Source organism: Clupea harengus, chromosome 6, assembly GCF_900700415.2.
Source record: "Clupea harengus chromosome 6, Ch_v2.0.2, whole genome shotgun sequence".
NCBI classification, from domain to species: Eukaryota; Metazoa; Chordata; class Actinopteri; order Clupeiformes; family Clupeidae; genus Clupea; species Clupea harengus.
The window spans coordinates 7,754,993-7,772,492 of NC_045157.1; the positions used below are offsets into that span (position 1 = coordinate 7,754,993).

At 43.0% G+C, this 17,500-nt stretch overlaps 3 protein-coding genes across 6 annotated transcripts in view; 1 reads left to right on the forward strand and 2 right to left on the reverse strand.

The window, feature by feature from the left end:
- Window positions 1–5,347, forward strand: part of brd8b (bromodomain containing 8b) — a 19,429-nt gene extending 14,082 nt beyond the window's left edge. For all 4 annotated transcript variants that reach the window (XM_042708007.1, XM_042708009.1, XM_031568883.1 and 1 more), the window contains one exon: window positions 3,947–5,347. In XM_042708007.1, the coding sequence (XP_042563941.1) occupies window positions 3,947–4,006 (60 nt within the window). In that variant the 3' untranslated portion in view covers window positions 4,007–5,347. The remainder of the gene's footprint in view (window positions 1–3,946) is intronic.
- Window positions 5,340–7,258, reverse strand: si:ch211-39i2.2 (DNA damage-inducible transcript 4-like protein-like). Its single transcript, XM_012824376.3, has 2 exons — window positions 6,963–7,258; window positions 5,340–6,528 (listed from the first exon to the last, which is right to left on the reverse strand). Exons 1-2 carry the CDS (start codon window positions 7,120–7,122, stop codon window positions 6,128–6,130), a joined length of 561 nt encoding a protein of 186 aa, XP_012679830.2. The 5' UTR covers window positions 7,123–7,258; the 3' UTR covers window positions 5,340–6,127.
- A 7,219-nt stretch (window positions 7,259–14,477) lies between these two features.
- Window positions 14,478–17,500, reverse strand: part of sting1 (stimulator of interferon response cGAMP interactor 1) — an 11,935-nt gene continuing 8,912 nt past the window's right edge. Inside the window, exons 6-7 of the mRNA XM_031568887.1 lie at window positions 15,943–16,129; window positions 14,478–15,032 (exon numbers count right to left, since the gene is read on the reverse strand). Of these exons, the coding sequence (XP_031424747.1) occupies window positions 14,761–15,032; window positions 15,943–16,129 (459 nt within the window). The 3' untranslated portion in view covers window positions 14,478–14,760. The remainder of the gene's footprint in view (window positions 15,033–15,942; window positions 16,130–17,500) is intronic.

Consider the following 17,500-nt stretch of genomic DNA (forward strand, 5'->3'; position numbering starts at 1 on the left):
GATACAGCACATGACGAGAAGGAACACATTTAATACACACATTTAATAGTAGCATATGTGTAATAGCATGTGTCCAGTGCACAATACACTCACTTACTCGTGTACAGTATTACAGTCCTTCACTCACACTCACACACAGAGCAAGCATTGCAGGCACACACACTCACACACAGAGCAAGCATTGCAGACACACACACACACAGAGCAAGCATCGCAGGCACACACACTCAAACACAGAGCAAGCATTGCAGACACACACACTCACACACAGAGCAAGCATTGCAGACACACTCACACACAGAGCAAGCATTGCAGACACACACACTCACACATAGAGCAAGCATTGCAGACACACTCACACACAGAGCAAGCATTGCAGACACACTCAGACACAGAGCAAGCATTGCAGACACACTCACACACACACACAGAGCAAGCATTGCAGACTCACACACAGAGCAAGCATTGCAGACACACACACACACAGAGCAAGCATTGCAGACACTCACACACACACACTCACACACAGAGCAAGCATTGCAGACATGGCAGAGTGCTCCTCTGCTCCGTATTAGGACCGGCCAGGTTAGTGTACTGCCTACAGGTCTGGGTGCTCAACTTATCCCTGCTCGAGAGCATAGTCTAGAGGTTTCTCAAAGTGTGGGGCGCAGAGATATGACAGGTGGGGCGCGAATGGACGCGTTGAACGGGAGATTTTCCCGATTTTCCCGTTGCAATGCCTTCCTTTAGAGACAATTACGATCATACACCCTCATCGCACTAAACAACCAGACTCGAAATAAAATATTGTATTAATTAGCCTGTTGTTAACCCTTCCTGCTAGTCGGAGATTACAGGGGAGACTTTTGTTTACTGCTCCAGGGCCGAAGTGTTCTATATAACTCTGGGATTATCTCCCTTTCCCTTCGGTCTGCGGTTGATGAGCAAATGAATGGCAACTTGATTTGGCCAAAGGAGTTCAACGTCAGCAACATAACTTTGCTCCGGTCGCTACATCTGATCTATCCATGTGCATCACCGTTCTCTCTCTCTCTTTCGCTCGCTCTTTCTCTCTCTCACTCTAGCACACCCACCCTGTAGACTACGTGTTGCTCGAAATACAAAGGTTGTGTCAGTACCAGTGGCGAAAAAGAAAGCTGATCCACCAAAAAATCAACCTAATTGAAAATTTCAATAAATTTGACAATTTTACATTACATTTAGTCATTTAGCAGGCGCTTTTATCCAAAGCGACGTACAAAGGAGATTTTAAGCTTGGCCTACCATTGATAACACAATTGCATAGTAGGCCCTTTTTCTTTATTTTTGGAACTCAGCCCATTTGAGGCAAGGATTGACACCGTTGCACTTTTATTTTCTCTATTTTTGAACTGATGTTATTTGTTATTGATTAAGATTTAGAACTTATCGTTATTTCAATAAATTGGACAATTTTAAGCTTGGCCTACCATTTTATTGGAGCGATGAGGGACAAGTGGGGCTTGAAAAGGCCCCCTTGTTCAAAGTTCAAGCTCAAAAGGTTTGAGAACCACTGGTCTAGGGGCAGATGGAAATGGTTAGAAAGCTACAGTGATTGTAAACATGACGTCTGTGGGTGCTCACTGTAGCACATCACAGCTATAAACCTACTATGATATGAGCCCACCCTGAGAGAGAAGAGAATCTCATGGCAGGGAAATCTCCCTGGAGTGCCACTCTTCTTCTCCACTGTCAAATCACTTTGGCAGAGGGAGGGTGTGACTCAAATTGACTCGTGTGTGGTTTGGTTTGTGCGCAGCTCTTCACCACGGACATTGTCAATAGTTACTTGTGGCCGTGTTCCCTATAGTCGATGCTCAGAGAGGAAGCCTGTCTGTATTGACAGGGAAGTGTCAACAGAGGATGCGTTCCTAAGAACACCACTACATGCTGGCCAGGCCCATCGATCAAGAATGCCCTGTACTAGGCTAGTGCCTGTCAGTGTGCAGAGAGTTTAGCTCTGGGTTTGGCCACGCCGAGGTGACTGCTGCTGAGTCACGCCGAGTGGACTGCTGCTGGCAGCCATCCTGAGTTTCCCCAATTGAGATGTAAAGCATAAATATGTACATGGAAAGAATAAAGATAAGAGAAATATAATGTAGTAATAATAAACGTTATTTGTATAGGACAGAGTTTACAAAGTGCTTTACAGAAAGTAGTAGAACGAAAGAAACTCTTTAATGGAGCCACTCTAGTTAAAAGCAACAGTAAATAGATGTGTTTTGAGTTTCTTTTTTAAACTGCTGACAGTTTTGATGGCTCCAAGGTCTTCTAGGAGAGAATTCCAGGGTTTGGGGCCACAGGAACTAAAAGCTGTTTGGGGCCACAGGAACTAAAAGCTGTTTGGGGCCACAGGAACTAAAAGCTGTTTGGGGCCACAGGAACTAAAAGCTGATTCCTCACTCTTTGTCCGAGTTCTAGAAATGATTAGCAAATTGTTGTCAGAGGATTTAGGTGACCGAGCTGGAGTATACTTTACAATCACCTCACTAAGGTAGAGAGGGACAAGACCATGAAGACGTTTAAAAATGAAGAAAATAATCTTTAAATCAATTCTAAAAGATACGGGTAACCAGTGAAGAGATTGGAGAGCAGGTGTGATGGAATCCTAACGCATTAAAATGAGGGATCTTAACACAGGGGAGTGGACACCGATCCTCTCAGACCCTGAGATGCCAAGATTGCACTGATAAGTGGGCTTGTTACTGTTTCGCCACTAAACGAATGGTAAACCATTTACCAGCTCGCCACCACTCTGGCCTAGGTGCTCGTGGTTGAGGACCAGTACAATTAGAAATGAGCAAGAGATGAATGGGCGTTAGGGATTTTCTTCCATGTACAGAACTACCCACTTTAGGTAGGGAAAGCGACAACACTTTATTTCTATGGATAAGAATGTTTTGCATGCTTGTAATTTATTGGTTTGGTTTTGGAACAATCAAATATCAGACGGAACACTCTCTGGTGTCGTCAGCACCCCCCCTGTGGCAGTGAGGGTGAAATACACTCAGCCTTTCCTGTTTGTTTTCGAAGCAGTATTTGTTAATTTGTATGGGAAAAGCCTGTTTCTCTGTCCCCTCACGTGGTAAACGGCAGCAAGAGAGAGAGAGAGAGAGAGAGATGGCATCTTAATGTGGGTGGATTGACGTCCCATGGGAAATGAGGTCACTGTTGTTTACCTCTAATGCTGTCGTTAATGTGACATTCTGCTAAGTCATTGTACAGCATACAGTGATTCAGTAAATTAGCTCGTAGCTAAATCAGGTATGAACTGTCTCTTCCTACCTGAAACCACTGTTTTGTACTTGGTCCCTGGCTATAAAACCTAACAATAAACTAAACCATAGGATATCAGAGCTGCACCGGTGTGTGTGTGTGTGTGTGTGTTGTGTGTGTTTGTGGTTAGGTGACCTGATTGGTTTGGATAAGAATGATGCAGTGTCTCTGTGGTGTTTTTGTTATCTTGAACAGAAACGCTCAGACACACAAACAGTGTCTCGATCTGTCTATTATTTTCTCTCTCACTGACTCACTGTCCCGTGCTCTCATACACAAACTCTGGCAAACTCCCCTGCTCTTTCACTCTGACACACACACACACACACACACACACACACACTCGTGCTCTCTTGCATGCAGTGTATGGGGAAAGCTGTGTCTCTCATCTGCTCTCATCAGCAGTTCTGAAAAAAGTGCCTTCTGTCTGTCTACCTCCCTCCCTCTTTCCCTCTCTCTCTCTCTCTCTCTCTCTCTCTCTCTCTCCCTCCCTCTCTTTTCTCCTTACCTTTCACTCTCCCCCCTACCTCTCTCCCTGTTCCTCCCTCCCTCCCCCCTCTCCATGCCTTGACTTGCTTCCCCTCCCTTGCCTCTCTCTTCACCCCCATCTCTCTACCCCTCTGCTGTTCAGGATGGAGGCACCAGAGGGCGCCGGAGCGCCATCGAGGCGGACCTCAAGATGAAGAAGTGACCTCAGCCCTAGGTGGACATAAATGACAGGAAAGGAAGAGGCCTAGTTCCTCTGGTTCTGTGGTCGGACTGGCCCTATTCTCCTGTTCCGTGGAAAGGAGCTGGTGTTCTCTGCTCTAGAATGCTACGATTCAGGAACTCTATGTACTTCACCTTGCTCAGGCTATTCAATCATGAAGAATGTACCATCATCATCCTCATTCACTAGCCATGGTCCTGTACAGCCTGAATGCAATGGCACTTTATGTGCATTAGATTCACTGACAGACACACACACACGTACACACACACACACACACACACCACACACACACACAGCTGTTCAAGCTTAGGTGGTGTGTCCGTTGCCCCCTGTACGAATAAGGACTAGTTGTGATGTTCAGTCTATAGGAGAAAAACATGATAAGTACAGTCTGTAGTTACAACTACATGTCCACATTCTACAGTTTGCTGGGTCATGCCGGCTAGAGAATCATTTGAATTGACAGGAATTACAGAAGGTTCCGGAAGTACCGGAGAAACGGATCTCATCTGTGTACCTTTGTTGTTCCAGTTTCCCATCAGCACCATCAGTGTTCTGTTTTGGTTTTTTTTGTTTTGTTTGTTTGTTTTTTTAACTTGTTTTGTGAGTTCAAACTGGAAATCTGAGTGACATTAAAAGGGTTGTGGTAGTTTTTTTTTTTTAAATATATTTCTTGTAAGTTGTGGAAATCAGACATGTAGTACAAAAGTGACTAGCCGATATGAGTATTTTTCCCATATTTAGAGCAACGCAGACTCTGATCAACGATTGCTAAATTGATTTTGCATTGTTCTTGATGTGGTAGAAAGGGTACAGTCTAAGTGTTGCCATGAGCAGAATGTTTAGCATGTGTAAGATGGTTATTTACACAAGCCATAGGTGATTGATCATTGATACTAGAAACTACGACATGACGCAGGTGTCCTAGGAGTGACACACAACCATCCATACCAAGAACAACAGTAACACAATGGTTGTGTGTAAACCCATGGATCACCCTCGTTGCGCACACACACTTATCATGGCTTTCTGCAGACTGTTGGTGTGTGTGTGTGTGTATGTGTGTGTGTGTGGTGTGTGTCTAAATGGGGGCTTCCTTGGATTGTAAGCGTGCATGTGTGCTTAAGAGAATTCAGATGCAACCTGGAAGTGTTGTAGTACCTTTATGTGTGCCAGGTGTTGGTTGTAAACTGAGCAGCTAGTTTTGTACATAAGAAAGTAAGTATATGTGTACAGATTTTCTTTTTTTTGTGTGTAATGGCTGTGTTGTCATGTTAAAGTTGAATAAAGGAGGTAGTGAGAAACCACTAGATTCTGCAATCTGTAAACATATTTATTGGAATATTTCACTTTTTTTTCACTTTAGTAGAAACACTGAAAAGGGTCACATACAAAATCCTATCAAAGGCATACAATGGACAAGACCAGCTCGTTCAGCACAGCTATACACTCCGATAAAACCACAGATCAAAATAAAAACACTTAACCTTTTACAGTTTCTTTAGCAGCTTTGTCACAATGAATAATCTAAAGATACTCGCACAACATTCCTGTTGATCAATAAGTAATGCAATAGCACGTGCCAGTAGCTTGCAGTCCTCACTAGTCAACATTCCCAAATAGAACGGTGGAACAGTGAAGCTTAACGTTCTGCTAACAGCATGACCCTGCTGGATCAACCTTGAGTTAGCACTTCAGATTAGTGTAATAACCTATAAGGAGGCTCACCTCTATCACACCTCTTGATACTTCATGCGCCCCTATCAGTTGTGACATCAGTGCATTCAACTGTCCAAATACACAACAGTGTAAGCAAGCATACTCCCATAGTCTAAGCCAGTCAGCACATTACAACCTACTAGTGTCATTATAAATTGACATTCACTTAGTTATTGTTTTTGCCGACAAAGGCCTAACAAAGGAATGTAACAAAATATCCCATCTCAAAGTGTGCAAATCAAGGAAATATGAAAATAAATTGAGAAAAGTGATCAGTGCATGTTAATTTATAGACCTAGTGAAAACACCTCCACTGAACCATTCTAAAACCAACAGTTGTGCTCTTGGATGGTAGGACTGGCGGATGAGTAGAGTTTCTGCTTAATGAGGCCGATACTCTGGTCGAAGGCGGAGCACGTTATCGGTCCCGAAGAGATTCCTGAGGGGTGGCCAGCCGTCTTGATCCGGTCGAAGCACAACGGAGAGCTCAAACGTCGAGGTGAGGTTATCCGCGGGGACGACGCTGCCCAGTTTCTGAAGCGCCCCTTTGGCCTCTAAGAACAGGTGAACCAGTGCGCCACGGAGTCCGCACGGTTCGTCGATGGAGGCTGCGAGGATGTCTCGCGCAATGTAGGAGATCATCCCGCGGGGAAGCAAAAGCTCTCGGCACCTGAGACTGGATGTCTTGGCGTCGGACAAACACCTCTCAATCCGACGAACCAGGTCGAGCTGTAGGCTTCGCTCTTCCCTCTCCTCCTCCAAACTGCACTCCGATCCGAGACCTGCGCAACGATCAGTTTGAAGATTAGTCATCGTCATCTTTAAAACTGAGAAACTTGTTGCTCATCACTTTTAACTTTAACTGCTGACTCCCATGGGAATCGTGACACTAACAGTCAGCCCCTTTCTGGGTCTGTCAGACTCATGAGCTTGGTCATGGGACCCACTGAACTACTATGGCGATTAACCTTTTTTACAGTAGGGCTATTGAGATAAGACTGGGCTACTGACATTCATCTTACATCAGCTGTCTGATAACTCAAATGAATCCGGCACAAATATCTAAGGTTGGAGATGTTTCGACTATAGCAACAGTGCTTGTCTACTCCATTACAAAAAAACAAATCGTCATATGTTTATGAGCAAGGTTAGTTAACAATAATGAGCAAAGGGCTAACATTTGAAATATGGATATGATACGTGATAGGCTACTCACTCGATGAACTCATTGCTTTCTTAAGTCCACCACAGGTTTGCTGGCTGTCTTTGTCCAAGATGTATCGCAGGACAAACTTTCTCAGAAAATCCCCAACGTTTTCTTTTTCCATCCCGACGGACACTCCGGGTCCAAGCACAAGAGCAGAGGTATAGACCATTTCTCTTTGTAACTCTCCGATACTTTTCCCACCTCAGACACAGGTCGTAGGGTTATTTTATCCATGTATGCTTGTGAAGAGAACATGAAGACAATGGGAAGCGGGTTCTGTTCCGCATATGTAGGCTCCTGTAATCTGCAATTGCATCAGCTGTAACTCTCACGCGTGTGGGACGGACTCCCGTTGCTATGGGAACGCGGCTCCTGCATTAGGCAACACCCCTGCACAGTGAAGTCAGCTGTCTCGCGCAACCGGCAGCGGTGTTGCATCGCACGTTTTCTGCCCAGGGATTGGAGTTTCCAGTTAAAAGGGAACTCAGAGTTGAGTGATTTGTGTCCGCTTGGTTTAACATCACATGTAGTCTTATGTAGCCTATTTCTTTTTCTTTTTTTGAGTCATGTGAATGTTCATGTAGAATACCGGCTGAAACCCCGGCTGTAGGCTAGTTTGAGGTAGCCATTCACTGTGTTAGTGTCATTCACTGACCAGAGGCTGCCCTAAATGTCACGTGGATCTGCAGCCTGACCTGCTTGTTTGTCTGAAGTATTTATTGTAGCCTATTTTATGTTCTGTCTTTTTGTCTAATAGCTTATCCTTTGAGTACAGGCAAGGATATCCACACAATTGTTCGCAGACACAGATACTCACACACCAGATAAATCTGGAATAAAACTGGCCTAAAACCAGCTCATCTGCTTTCATACAACCCACTGCTGTGAGTGATAAGTCTAGGTGTCCTTGCACGTTGACAGTCTAGACAGCATGAGGTGATACACACATTAGTCACAGTCTAAGAAAGGCCTTATGACCAATACTGCGATGTCACCCCATGAGGTGTGGCCACACCCCCCAGCTCCAGGTGTATTTCTTTCCACACCACACCCTACAAACAGGAAGCACGCCACCGACACAAATAAGTGACTCAGTAACTCTGGGAATTTTCCTGAGTGACTTCTCTCTCTCTCTCTCTCTCTCTCTCTCTCTCTCTCTCTCTCTCTCTCTCTCTCTCTCTCTCTCTCTCTCTTTCTTGGAAGCTGCGTAAAGCAGAAGCTATGATTACAGGTTCAGTTGCTTCTGCGGAATCATATGGGGAAGTACGACGTAATGCCAGGAATGGGTACTTCCCACACACGTGCACACACTAGCAGTCACGTCACTTGTTTCTATAGGGAAGAGTTTGGAGTAAGGTTATTTGTTTGGGCCTATTTAAGATAAGATAAGATAAGATAAACTTGTATTAATCCCGTGAGGGAAATTCAGTTGTCATAGCAGCAAGGTAGTAGGAATAGGAATCAAGTATCTATATACATAACATCAAAAATAAATTAATACAAATTTGAATAAGAATAAAATAAATAGATAAAATAAATAGACAACATAGCACAACTCCGCTGGCGTACATTACATAAAACCTATGTTCGGTTGTGTTGGTTGTGGAGTCTGATGGCTACTGGCACAAAGGACTTTATGTGTTTGTGACTGGAGGATAGTGTCTCTTGCAGGGTTTTTTTTTTCTGCAGTTCTTAAGAAATGTGTCTTTCCCCCTAATGGCAGACTACAAGGCAGGGATCCTTAATAGCATTATTTTCTCTTGGCACAACAATGTTTAAAGGGGGATTTTATTAGCATATGAATATCACCTCTGGTGTGTGACAGAGAGTTTTGAAAGGGTCTTTTCTAGCCTTGTGTATATGATACAAATCCGTAGGTTTAGTTGTGTTTTTCTTGTGTTTTGTCATAGGTGAACTTGGATTGATATTGATGTATTAATCCAGAAAGACAGTAGTACTGTCTGATTGTACTACTACACAAACAGCACCTTCATATACATGTACTGTTACTTGAAGCACACAACAGCACACACATAGTTGGCTTAGTGGCAGAGCAAAAAGACAGGAAAGTCCTAAGTACAGTTGGAGTCTAAATGAAATTGCAATAGTGATGAGTCTGACTTTTTAGTTCAAAGCAGGCATTCGTTCTCAGTAACACTGAGGTAAAGTACACATCCCAGGAAGAGCAGAATAGAGTATTATGGAGAAAAGGCGTGTTTATTTTTTAATATATCATTTAACAGTACACCAACTAAGATGATCATGTTTATTTGTTTGATATGACAGTATTACCTGTTGTGTGTAGAAGCTGCTGGGTACTCATACTAATCGACTATTTCTTATGCATAAAGGGTTAAGAAAGAGAGCGAAAACTCATGTAAGGTCTCTAATGTGGAAGAATTTATCACCGTCATGTTACCTGTTTTCCGGTCTGTTCTAAGGAACCAGTGAGTGGCAACAAACCTCTTGCTGACATTCACAAGACTGTTGCATCATATTCCTGGGACCAAAAGGCATCAGACATAAAAACCTAATGTGTTCAATTCATTTTACTCCACACTTTGCCACTGCTTCAAAAGTATGATAGTGACGTATAATGCAATTATCATAAACATATCGTAAACATAATTAGAAAACAGAAGTAGAAAATGTGCCGATTTAAGCACATCTTCATGTGTTAAACTGCATTTTTTGGTTAGCTTAAATTTCACTCAGTTCCTAAAATTTTAAAATACCCGTTTAAAATACCTATAACATATATATATATATATATATATATATATATATATACTGTATGTAGGCTGCATACATTGCATGATAACAGTATTTGAAAAAAAATATATAAACTTAATGAGTTTCTGATGCAACCACAGCCCATTACTGAATCATGTTCTGAGTCATGTGATGATCTGTGGGTGTGAGTGTGTGTGTGTGTGTGTGTGTGTGTGTGGGTGTGTGTGTGTGGGTGTGGGTGTGGGTGTGGGTATGTGTGTATGTGTGTGTGTATGTGTGTATGTGTGTGTGTGAGTGTGTGTGTGAGTGTGTGAGTGAGTATGTGTGTGTGTGAGTGTGTGTTTGTTTGTTTGTTTGTTTGTGTGGGTGTGTGAGTGTGTGTGTGTGTGTGTGTGTGTGTGTGTGTGTGTGTGTGAGTGAGTATGTGTGTGTGTGAGTGTGTGTTTGTTTGTTTGTATGTGTGTGTGTGTGTGTGTGTGTGTGTGTGTGTGTGTGTGTGTGTGTGTGTGTGTGTGTGTGTGCGTGTGTGTGTGAGACAGAGAGAGAGAGATAAGCACAAGACAGGGCGGTTTCAACCAGTTAGATTCAGAGTTCACACCCTCCCTTGCTGCAGGCTATGTTATATGTCCACGCACGTTTGTGTGTGTGTGAGTGTGTGTGTGTGTGTGTGTGTGTGTGTGTGTGTGTGTTTGTGTGTGTGTGAGTGAGTGTGAGTGTGAGTGTGAGTGTGTGTGTGTGTGTGTGTGTGTGTGTGTGAGTGCCTTCACAGCCTTCTAAGTGTGGTCGTTTGAGAGGAAGTAACTGCCAACCAGACAGATACAGCAGAAGTGTCCAGAGCTCTAGAACTATCTGAATGATGCAGAGAGTAAGCACATCTGCCTTCATTGCATCCCTATACTGATTCACCTGCTATGACTGGATGTCACAGGGGGCAAAAAGAGGGTGTTTTGTTCTGGTTCATAGTATTCCTGTGCCCGCTCTCTCCGCCTATAGCAAAAGCTGTGGTAAAGCGCATTAAATGTAGAGAGATTAGAATTAGACATGATGATAGTAAAGTTCAGGCACTCCTTCTGCAGTCAAACCAGGACCGCACTTACAGTATCACGTGTCTAAAAGGGCTTTTATTTGTCTTCAAAAAACTCAAACATCTCTTAAACATCTCTCTAGCGAAAAGGTTATTGATATTTCAATATTCCAATCCAATTCCAATCAAATTGCACCCCTCCCTTCTGTGCTCCCAAAACAACGTGCTGATTGGCTGGAATAGTGTGTGGCTCAGTCTGAACCACTTTGTTTCTTATTCACAGAGCCAGGACTGTGTACAAACACCAGAGTTCTTTTGGAATGCACACACAGAACGAACAGGCAGAGAACAGTGAGGAGTAATTAGTTCAATGTTATGAGAAGTTTATTGGATTCGAATCGTTGACTGAACCTTAAAGGGTCAGAAGCAGGCCTAATCCCTGCCATGGAGGGACAAGTGGCAGAAAACAGCTCAGTTAATGTGCAAATGTCTCCCCCTTGTGGAAAAGATGTACAATGGCAATGCTTTATTGTGTTGTCTGAATTAATAAAATCTCATTCTTGCTGATTAAATAATCTCTTACCACGCCATACATAAATTAAAGAGGAAAAGATTGTTACCTCAGTAATTATGACAACATGCATGATATCTAAGTGATATCCACAATCTGCTTCAGACGTTAAAAGACGCTTCACATGGGAAGTGACACCCTCTAGTATTCAATTAATTCTCAATAAGAAGCAGGCGGGCAGTGCAGGAACTTTATGCAATCTTTATTCAATGAGATCACGGTTTAGTTTGATAGTATTCATTTTATACCATATATTTGGAGACCCAGTCTTAGATATGATCAGTCATGAATTTACTCACTCAGAGCTTTACCTAAGACTTATCTGATCATCCATTCAAAGATAGCAGTTCAATGCACTGAGTATAAGGGGTGTCACCCTCTATTCACAGGACCGGTCCTTCCTACAGGCGACATAGGCGAAAACTGCACCCAGCAAAAAAAAAAAATGATAAGAATCTTTTTTTTGTGCCCCATCTATATCTCCAACCAATATTTTAACATTAAAAAAATATATCTAACGTAAGGGAAAAACGAGCCAAAAATCGAAAGAGGAAGGTGTACGTATCTCCTTGGTGTTGTCAGAACATGCTAGCACATTGAGGGGTATGGTTTGAGTGTGTGTGTCCAAGCACCTCACAGAGGTGTCCATCCCTAAAAGAAAGGAATCAAGATTTCCATCCAGATTCCAGTGGCCCGTGAATGCCAAACCCCCTTTTGAGCATTCCTTAATTATGTTCTTCATAATAAATTCAGCGCTCCTGGCATCATTTGATGAAGTCAGAAATTCAGCCGGGCTAAAGCCTGTTTTGAGAAAGCACATTCTGCAGTTATCATCTTATTAAGGTATGCATCACTGGTAGGATAAGCACTTCTACCCTCCCCCCTTTTAACCTGCGGTTGCCTTAGCGGCTTTGTCCGCAAGATCATTACCTTTGTTTGTTCGCTGTGTCCTGTAATTTAAATGACAGAGCACTTAGAAGGTGCTAGGTGTGAATTTGTCTATAGCAGGGGTACTCAATTAGAAACCCAAAAGGTCCACTCGCCAAATTTCCATTCAGTCCAGGGTCCGGAACAGTGACGGTCAAAATCCCAAAACATGCACAAACGGTTATGTGGTCTGGCCTTATTTGTGTGAAAGGTGACACTTTTTTGTGGTTTAAACTTGGGCATAAAAGGTGTGACGGCCAGGCGGAGGCACTGATGTAAGTGTTAATTGGGTGTGCTCCTGTATTTGTTTTTCACCATATTCATGGTTGAAAAGGCAGACTCACAACAGTATCTCTATCCTAAACTGTTGTGTTATACTGCATATTTTCAGTTTAAGTACATTGAGAGCAACTAAACTCAGAAAAAATTCCTTGTATATGAAAATGTACTTGGCCAATAAACATGATTCTGATTCTGATATATGTTGAGGTATGCACGCTCTTGTTGTGTGGCTGATCTAACTATTACACTGCATGTTGCTTGGTATGATTGCAGATGGTTTATTTTTCTGCCCCTTACCTCAGAGTTCTGCGGGTATTTTTGTTCGAAGTGTGCATGCTTTGTTTCATAGTGACGTTTCACGTTACCACTTTTGACAAGGGCAACCGTCTCGTTACAGATTAAACACATCGGTTTTGTGCTCCCCACAGGCAGCACAAATGCATACTTGTCAGTCCACTCTGTCTTAAATTCGAGATTTTTGGAATCGACTTTTCTCTTTTTGTCGGGTTTAAAGCACGCCATGATTTTCGTTCGCTGAGAAAAAAATACCGTTCACATATCTATCTGCCGGCATTGTTGCCATTGACACACACAACCTGCGTGACCCACAGAGCTCGCGGCCAACATTGAGTAAGTGAGTGAGTTGTCATAGTGATGTTGTTATATTACAGCTCCTGATTGGACCTCTCGATTTCTGACTTAACACTCCGTTAGATACATTTATATAAAGACGTTAATATTAATGAGACACAGTCCAGCAATCAGAATTTCAGCACTTTATCTTTTGCAAAAGAGGGAGAGTGTCACAACCAAATATCATGAACAAACTCCAAAGATGAGCTGGGCGCATCGCTACAGAAGCTACAGAAGTGTTCTCAGAACGTGTCCTTGAAAGAAGAACGGTATGCGTGACTATCAGTACAAAAACAGGTGGTATGCCTCAGCAAGACAGTATGCCTCAGCAAACAGGATAAGCATTCAGATTAAAATAGAATAACAATGTCCTCCTTCAATTTCTCTATCACACTCGAGTTGTCTATCTCTAAGGGGCTGCCTGTTAGAAATGACTGGAATCTATTGCCTATTTTTCCCAAGATCGGGTAAGTGCTATAATACAAAATAGTACTCACCAAAATGCTTTGCCAACTGGGGTGAAGAGAAATCTTACAGCAAACTCGAATCTCAGCAAATACAAGAATGTATCTCGCGGTAGGAACCTCCATCTGATAGTATTCATTTTATACCATATATTGGAGACCCAGTCTTAGACATGATCAGTCCTGAATCAGGTTTAATCTTGAACAACGGTGGCCACCATTGTGAGACAGGGACTGAAGTTTACTCACTCAGAGCTTCACTTAAGACTTCTGACTTCTGAAGATCTGATTATCCATTCAAAGATTGCAGTTAAATGCACTGAGTATAAGGGGTGTCACCCTCTATTCAATGAGGCCTTGGAGAAATCAAGGCACTTTGATTTGACCAAGAGGAAGGGAGTGAGACCACTCATCACACCTCACTCCTCACTCAGGTCAAACCATCATAAGTATAGTCACCTAGAAATGCTTACATTCATGCATACATAGCCTAAGTCCAAATAACAGCACAATTACAACTACACTAAATTGTGTATCTAATGTTCCATTTCAGGATGCACTCATGTTTGCCTGCTTGTGGTAATGTCAGCTGTTATCACGTTGAGTCTGTGTGTTTTGTGTAAATGCCTGTGTGTAGGCCCCTGTCTCTTTTACTGTCTGTTTTACTATATTTGTCCCCCATCACCCTCTGAATTCAGAGATTTGGTCACACTTTATTTGGATGGTCCCCTATAGACAAATATTTGAAAAGCCATAATTAAAAATACTTGTAATATTATATTAAATTAACTTATGTTCATAAGAAGGATTCCAAAGCACCCAAAGCATTATTCAGACAACGCGAGCTCCTTGCCAGATTCCTCTTCACAGTAAACATGACTCTTTACATATTTCATTGAGACCCTTCTTTTATTTCAGCATTTGCTTGAAATACATTAGTACATCATTCAGTAACATTAGTACATCATTCAGTAACATTGTTACATCCTTCAGTAACATTGATACATCCATCAGTAACATTCTGTGTTTTGTACTATTGTGAGATTCCGTTTCCCCTGATGTTTATTTCTAGATATAGAGAGTGACACAGGAAATAGATGTAGCTGGACTAAGCACTTAGCACAGTGGGCAAAAGAGGAAGAAAACAAGAGGGGGGGGCAGAGAGAGAGCAGCTCATTCTGTGATACATTCTGAATTCTCCTCTGGCACGGACCGCAGTGTGTGTGGCGAGTCGCTGATCATCAGTTCGATGCTGCTCATTGGCTTATTGTCATGCAGCTGTGCCACTGTTCCATTGGTTCCATTGGTTGCCGTAGTCCCCTTGTCCTCTCTGGGAGTGGGTGTGTCCACGGGTGGGAGGGCCATTGGAAACTCCTCCCTGTCCTGCTGCTGCAGGTCCTTCAGGATTTGCGAGGACAGGAAGTGCGGTTCACCAGCACGTGCATCTACAGGAAAGGGAATCATTGTGAGCGTGGGGATGTGCAGAAAACAGATTCATCATGAGAGTGTCAGTCTACAGGAAACAGAATCGCCATGCGTGAGTGCGTCTAACAGAATCGTCATGCATGAGTGTGTCTACAGGAAACAGAATCGTCTTTAGTGAGTGTGTCTACAGGAAACAGAATCGTCTTTAGTGAGTGCGTCTACAGGAAACAAGTCGTCTTTAGTGAGTGCGTCTACAGGATACAGAATCGTCATGCATGAGTGTGTCTACAGGAAACAGAATTGTCTTTAGTGAGTGTGTCTACAGGAAACAGAATCGTCTTTAGTGAGTGCGTCTACAGGAAACAGAATCGTCTTTAGTGAGTGCGTCTACAGGTAACAGAATCGTCATGCATGAGTGTGTCTACAGGAAACAGAATTGTCTTTAGGGAGTGTGTCTACAGGAAACAGAATCATCATGCCTGAGTGTGTCTACAGGAAACAGAATCATCATGCCTTAGTGTGTCTACATGAAACAGAATCGTCATGCGTGAGTGTGTCTACAGGAAACAGAATCGTCATGCGTGAGTGTGTTTACATGAAACAGAATCCTATGGTTTGGCCAGTTGGTTTACATCCATAAAATAATTTTTTGTTACATCACCACTTTCTTTTTAAACTAAATAGTACTCTACAGGTACTCTCCTGCCTAGTGTACTTTAGATTTGTCAAAGCAAACTCATTATCACACACTCAGTATCTCAAACTCAGTATCTCACACTCAGTATCACACACGCAGTATCTCACACTTAGTATCTCAAACTCAGTATCTCACACTCAGTATCTCACACGTAGTATCTCAAACTCAGGATCTCACACTTAGTATCTCACACTCAGTATCACACACTCAGAGTCACACACTCAGTATCTCACCATCCAGCAGGATGAGTCGGCAGCGGTTGCGGCACTCCAGGGATCTTTCTAGAATGTTCCGCAGGGCTCTGTAGAAGAGCAGGACCTGCTGGCGCCGCTCAGGGAGGCCAAAAGCCACACTACTCTCCTGTGACATCTGGTACAGGGTCAGCAGAGGGGTGGCGTACTCTAGGATGCAGTAGTGAACCTACACACACAGAGGAGAGGGAGAGAGAGAGTGTGTGTGTGTGTGAGCAGAAGGTGGGCATTCTCCATGATACAGTGGTGAACCTACACACACACACACACACACACACACACACACACACAGAGGAGAGGAAGAGAGAGAGTGTGTGTGTGTATGGGTGTGGGTGTGTGAGCAGAAGGGGTGGCTCATAGGATGCAGTAGTGAACCTACACACAGAGAGTGTGAGTGTGAGTGTGTGTGTGTGTGTGTGTGTGTGTGTGTGAGTGTGTGTGTGTGTGTGTGTGTGTGTGTGTGTGCAGAGGTACTCTTAGGACACAGTCGTGGACTTACACACTCAGGACAGCGTGTGTGTATGCATGTGTGTGTATTGATGAATATGGCTCATGAGAGTGGACCTGCAACCCGTACCAACCCATATGCAATTAATAATGAGTGATATATACTATATGTGCTTTGCTGAATGATGCTTGATTCATGTCGTGCAATGATATAACCACTGTGTGCTCTCCTAATATGTGGTGTGAAACATGCTAAATAACTGTGTGTGGAAATTGCTTGAGTTATGCTTACACAAACCTATATCCATATATGCTTGCTGAAAAAGTGTGAAATATGAAATGTGCTTAACCAACAAGAATGTAAAGCAGAACAATGTATACTTTGAGAGAGTTTGCAAACTTCACTGTGCTGTACATTGTGTAATAGTGGAGGGGGCAGGAAGGGGCCTCTGGGCCTGCGAGGAAGTGACACATGGGTCAGAGATGAACATATGTTGCTAAGAAGTGTCATGAAAAAGGGAGGTGGTTTAGAACGTGTATGCATGTGAGAAGGATTTAAAAGGCGAATGCAGTTTGTGTTAGAGAGTCTTATTAGTCTTGCGAGTAGTCTTAGAGTCTTTTGAGCTTTGGCAATAAATACAAGAGAAATACAAGAGCCGCGTCTGCGTCTTTCCTACGGACTGAGCTACCCCCGAAAAACATGGCCTTCTTGCCTTAGTATCCCAGCCACGACCCCAGATCGGGAAACAAACAGGTCATCCGCAAGAAGCCGAGACCTCTTGAAGAAATAACGACTTTGGGACGGCTGGTGTGAATGGGTAAAAGTCTGCTTTTACATTTCAGGAAAAGAATACAATAAAGGTGACTGTGACTCCTTGTTGTATTTGGGGCTGAAACACACTCTATAGGGAGAAGAACAGTATGACATGATGATCCGAACTAGCCTGGTTTTTAGATAAGTGTGTCGAATAGCCATAAATATTAATTGTGAGAGCATTCGAAAGCTCACGTCTCTAGGGGAGACAATGCTTCTCAAAGACTAAGACATACACAGCAATCACACACTTTACATGCTGTTCATGTTACATGCACA

Coding starts and splice junctions, on each gene's coding strand:
- si:ch211-39i2.2 (XM_012824376.3), bottom strand. CDS start 7,122: ATGGTCTATACCTCTGCTCTTGTGCTTGGACCCGGAGTGTCCGTCGGG. Junction 6,529..6,962: donor GAAAGCAATGAGTTCATCGA/GTGAGTAGCCTA, acceptor ATCGTTGCGCAG/GTCTCGGATCGGAGTGCAGT.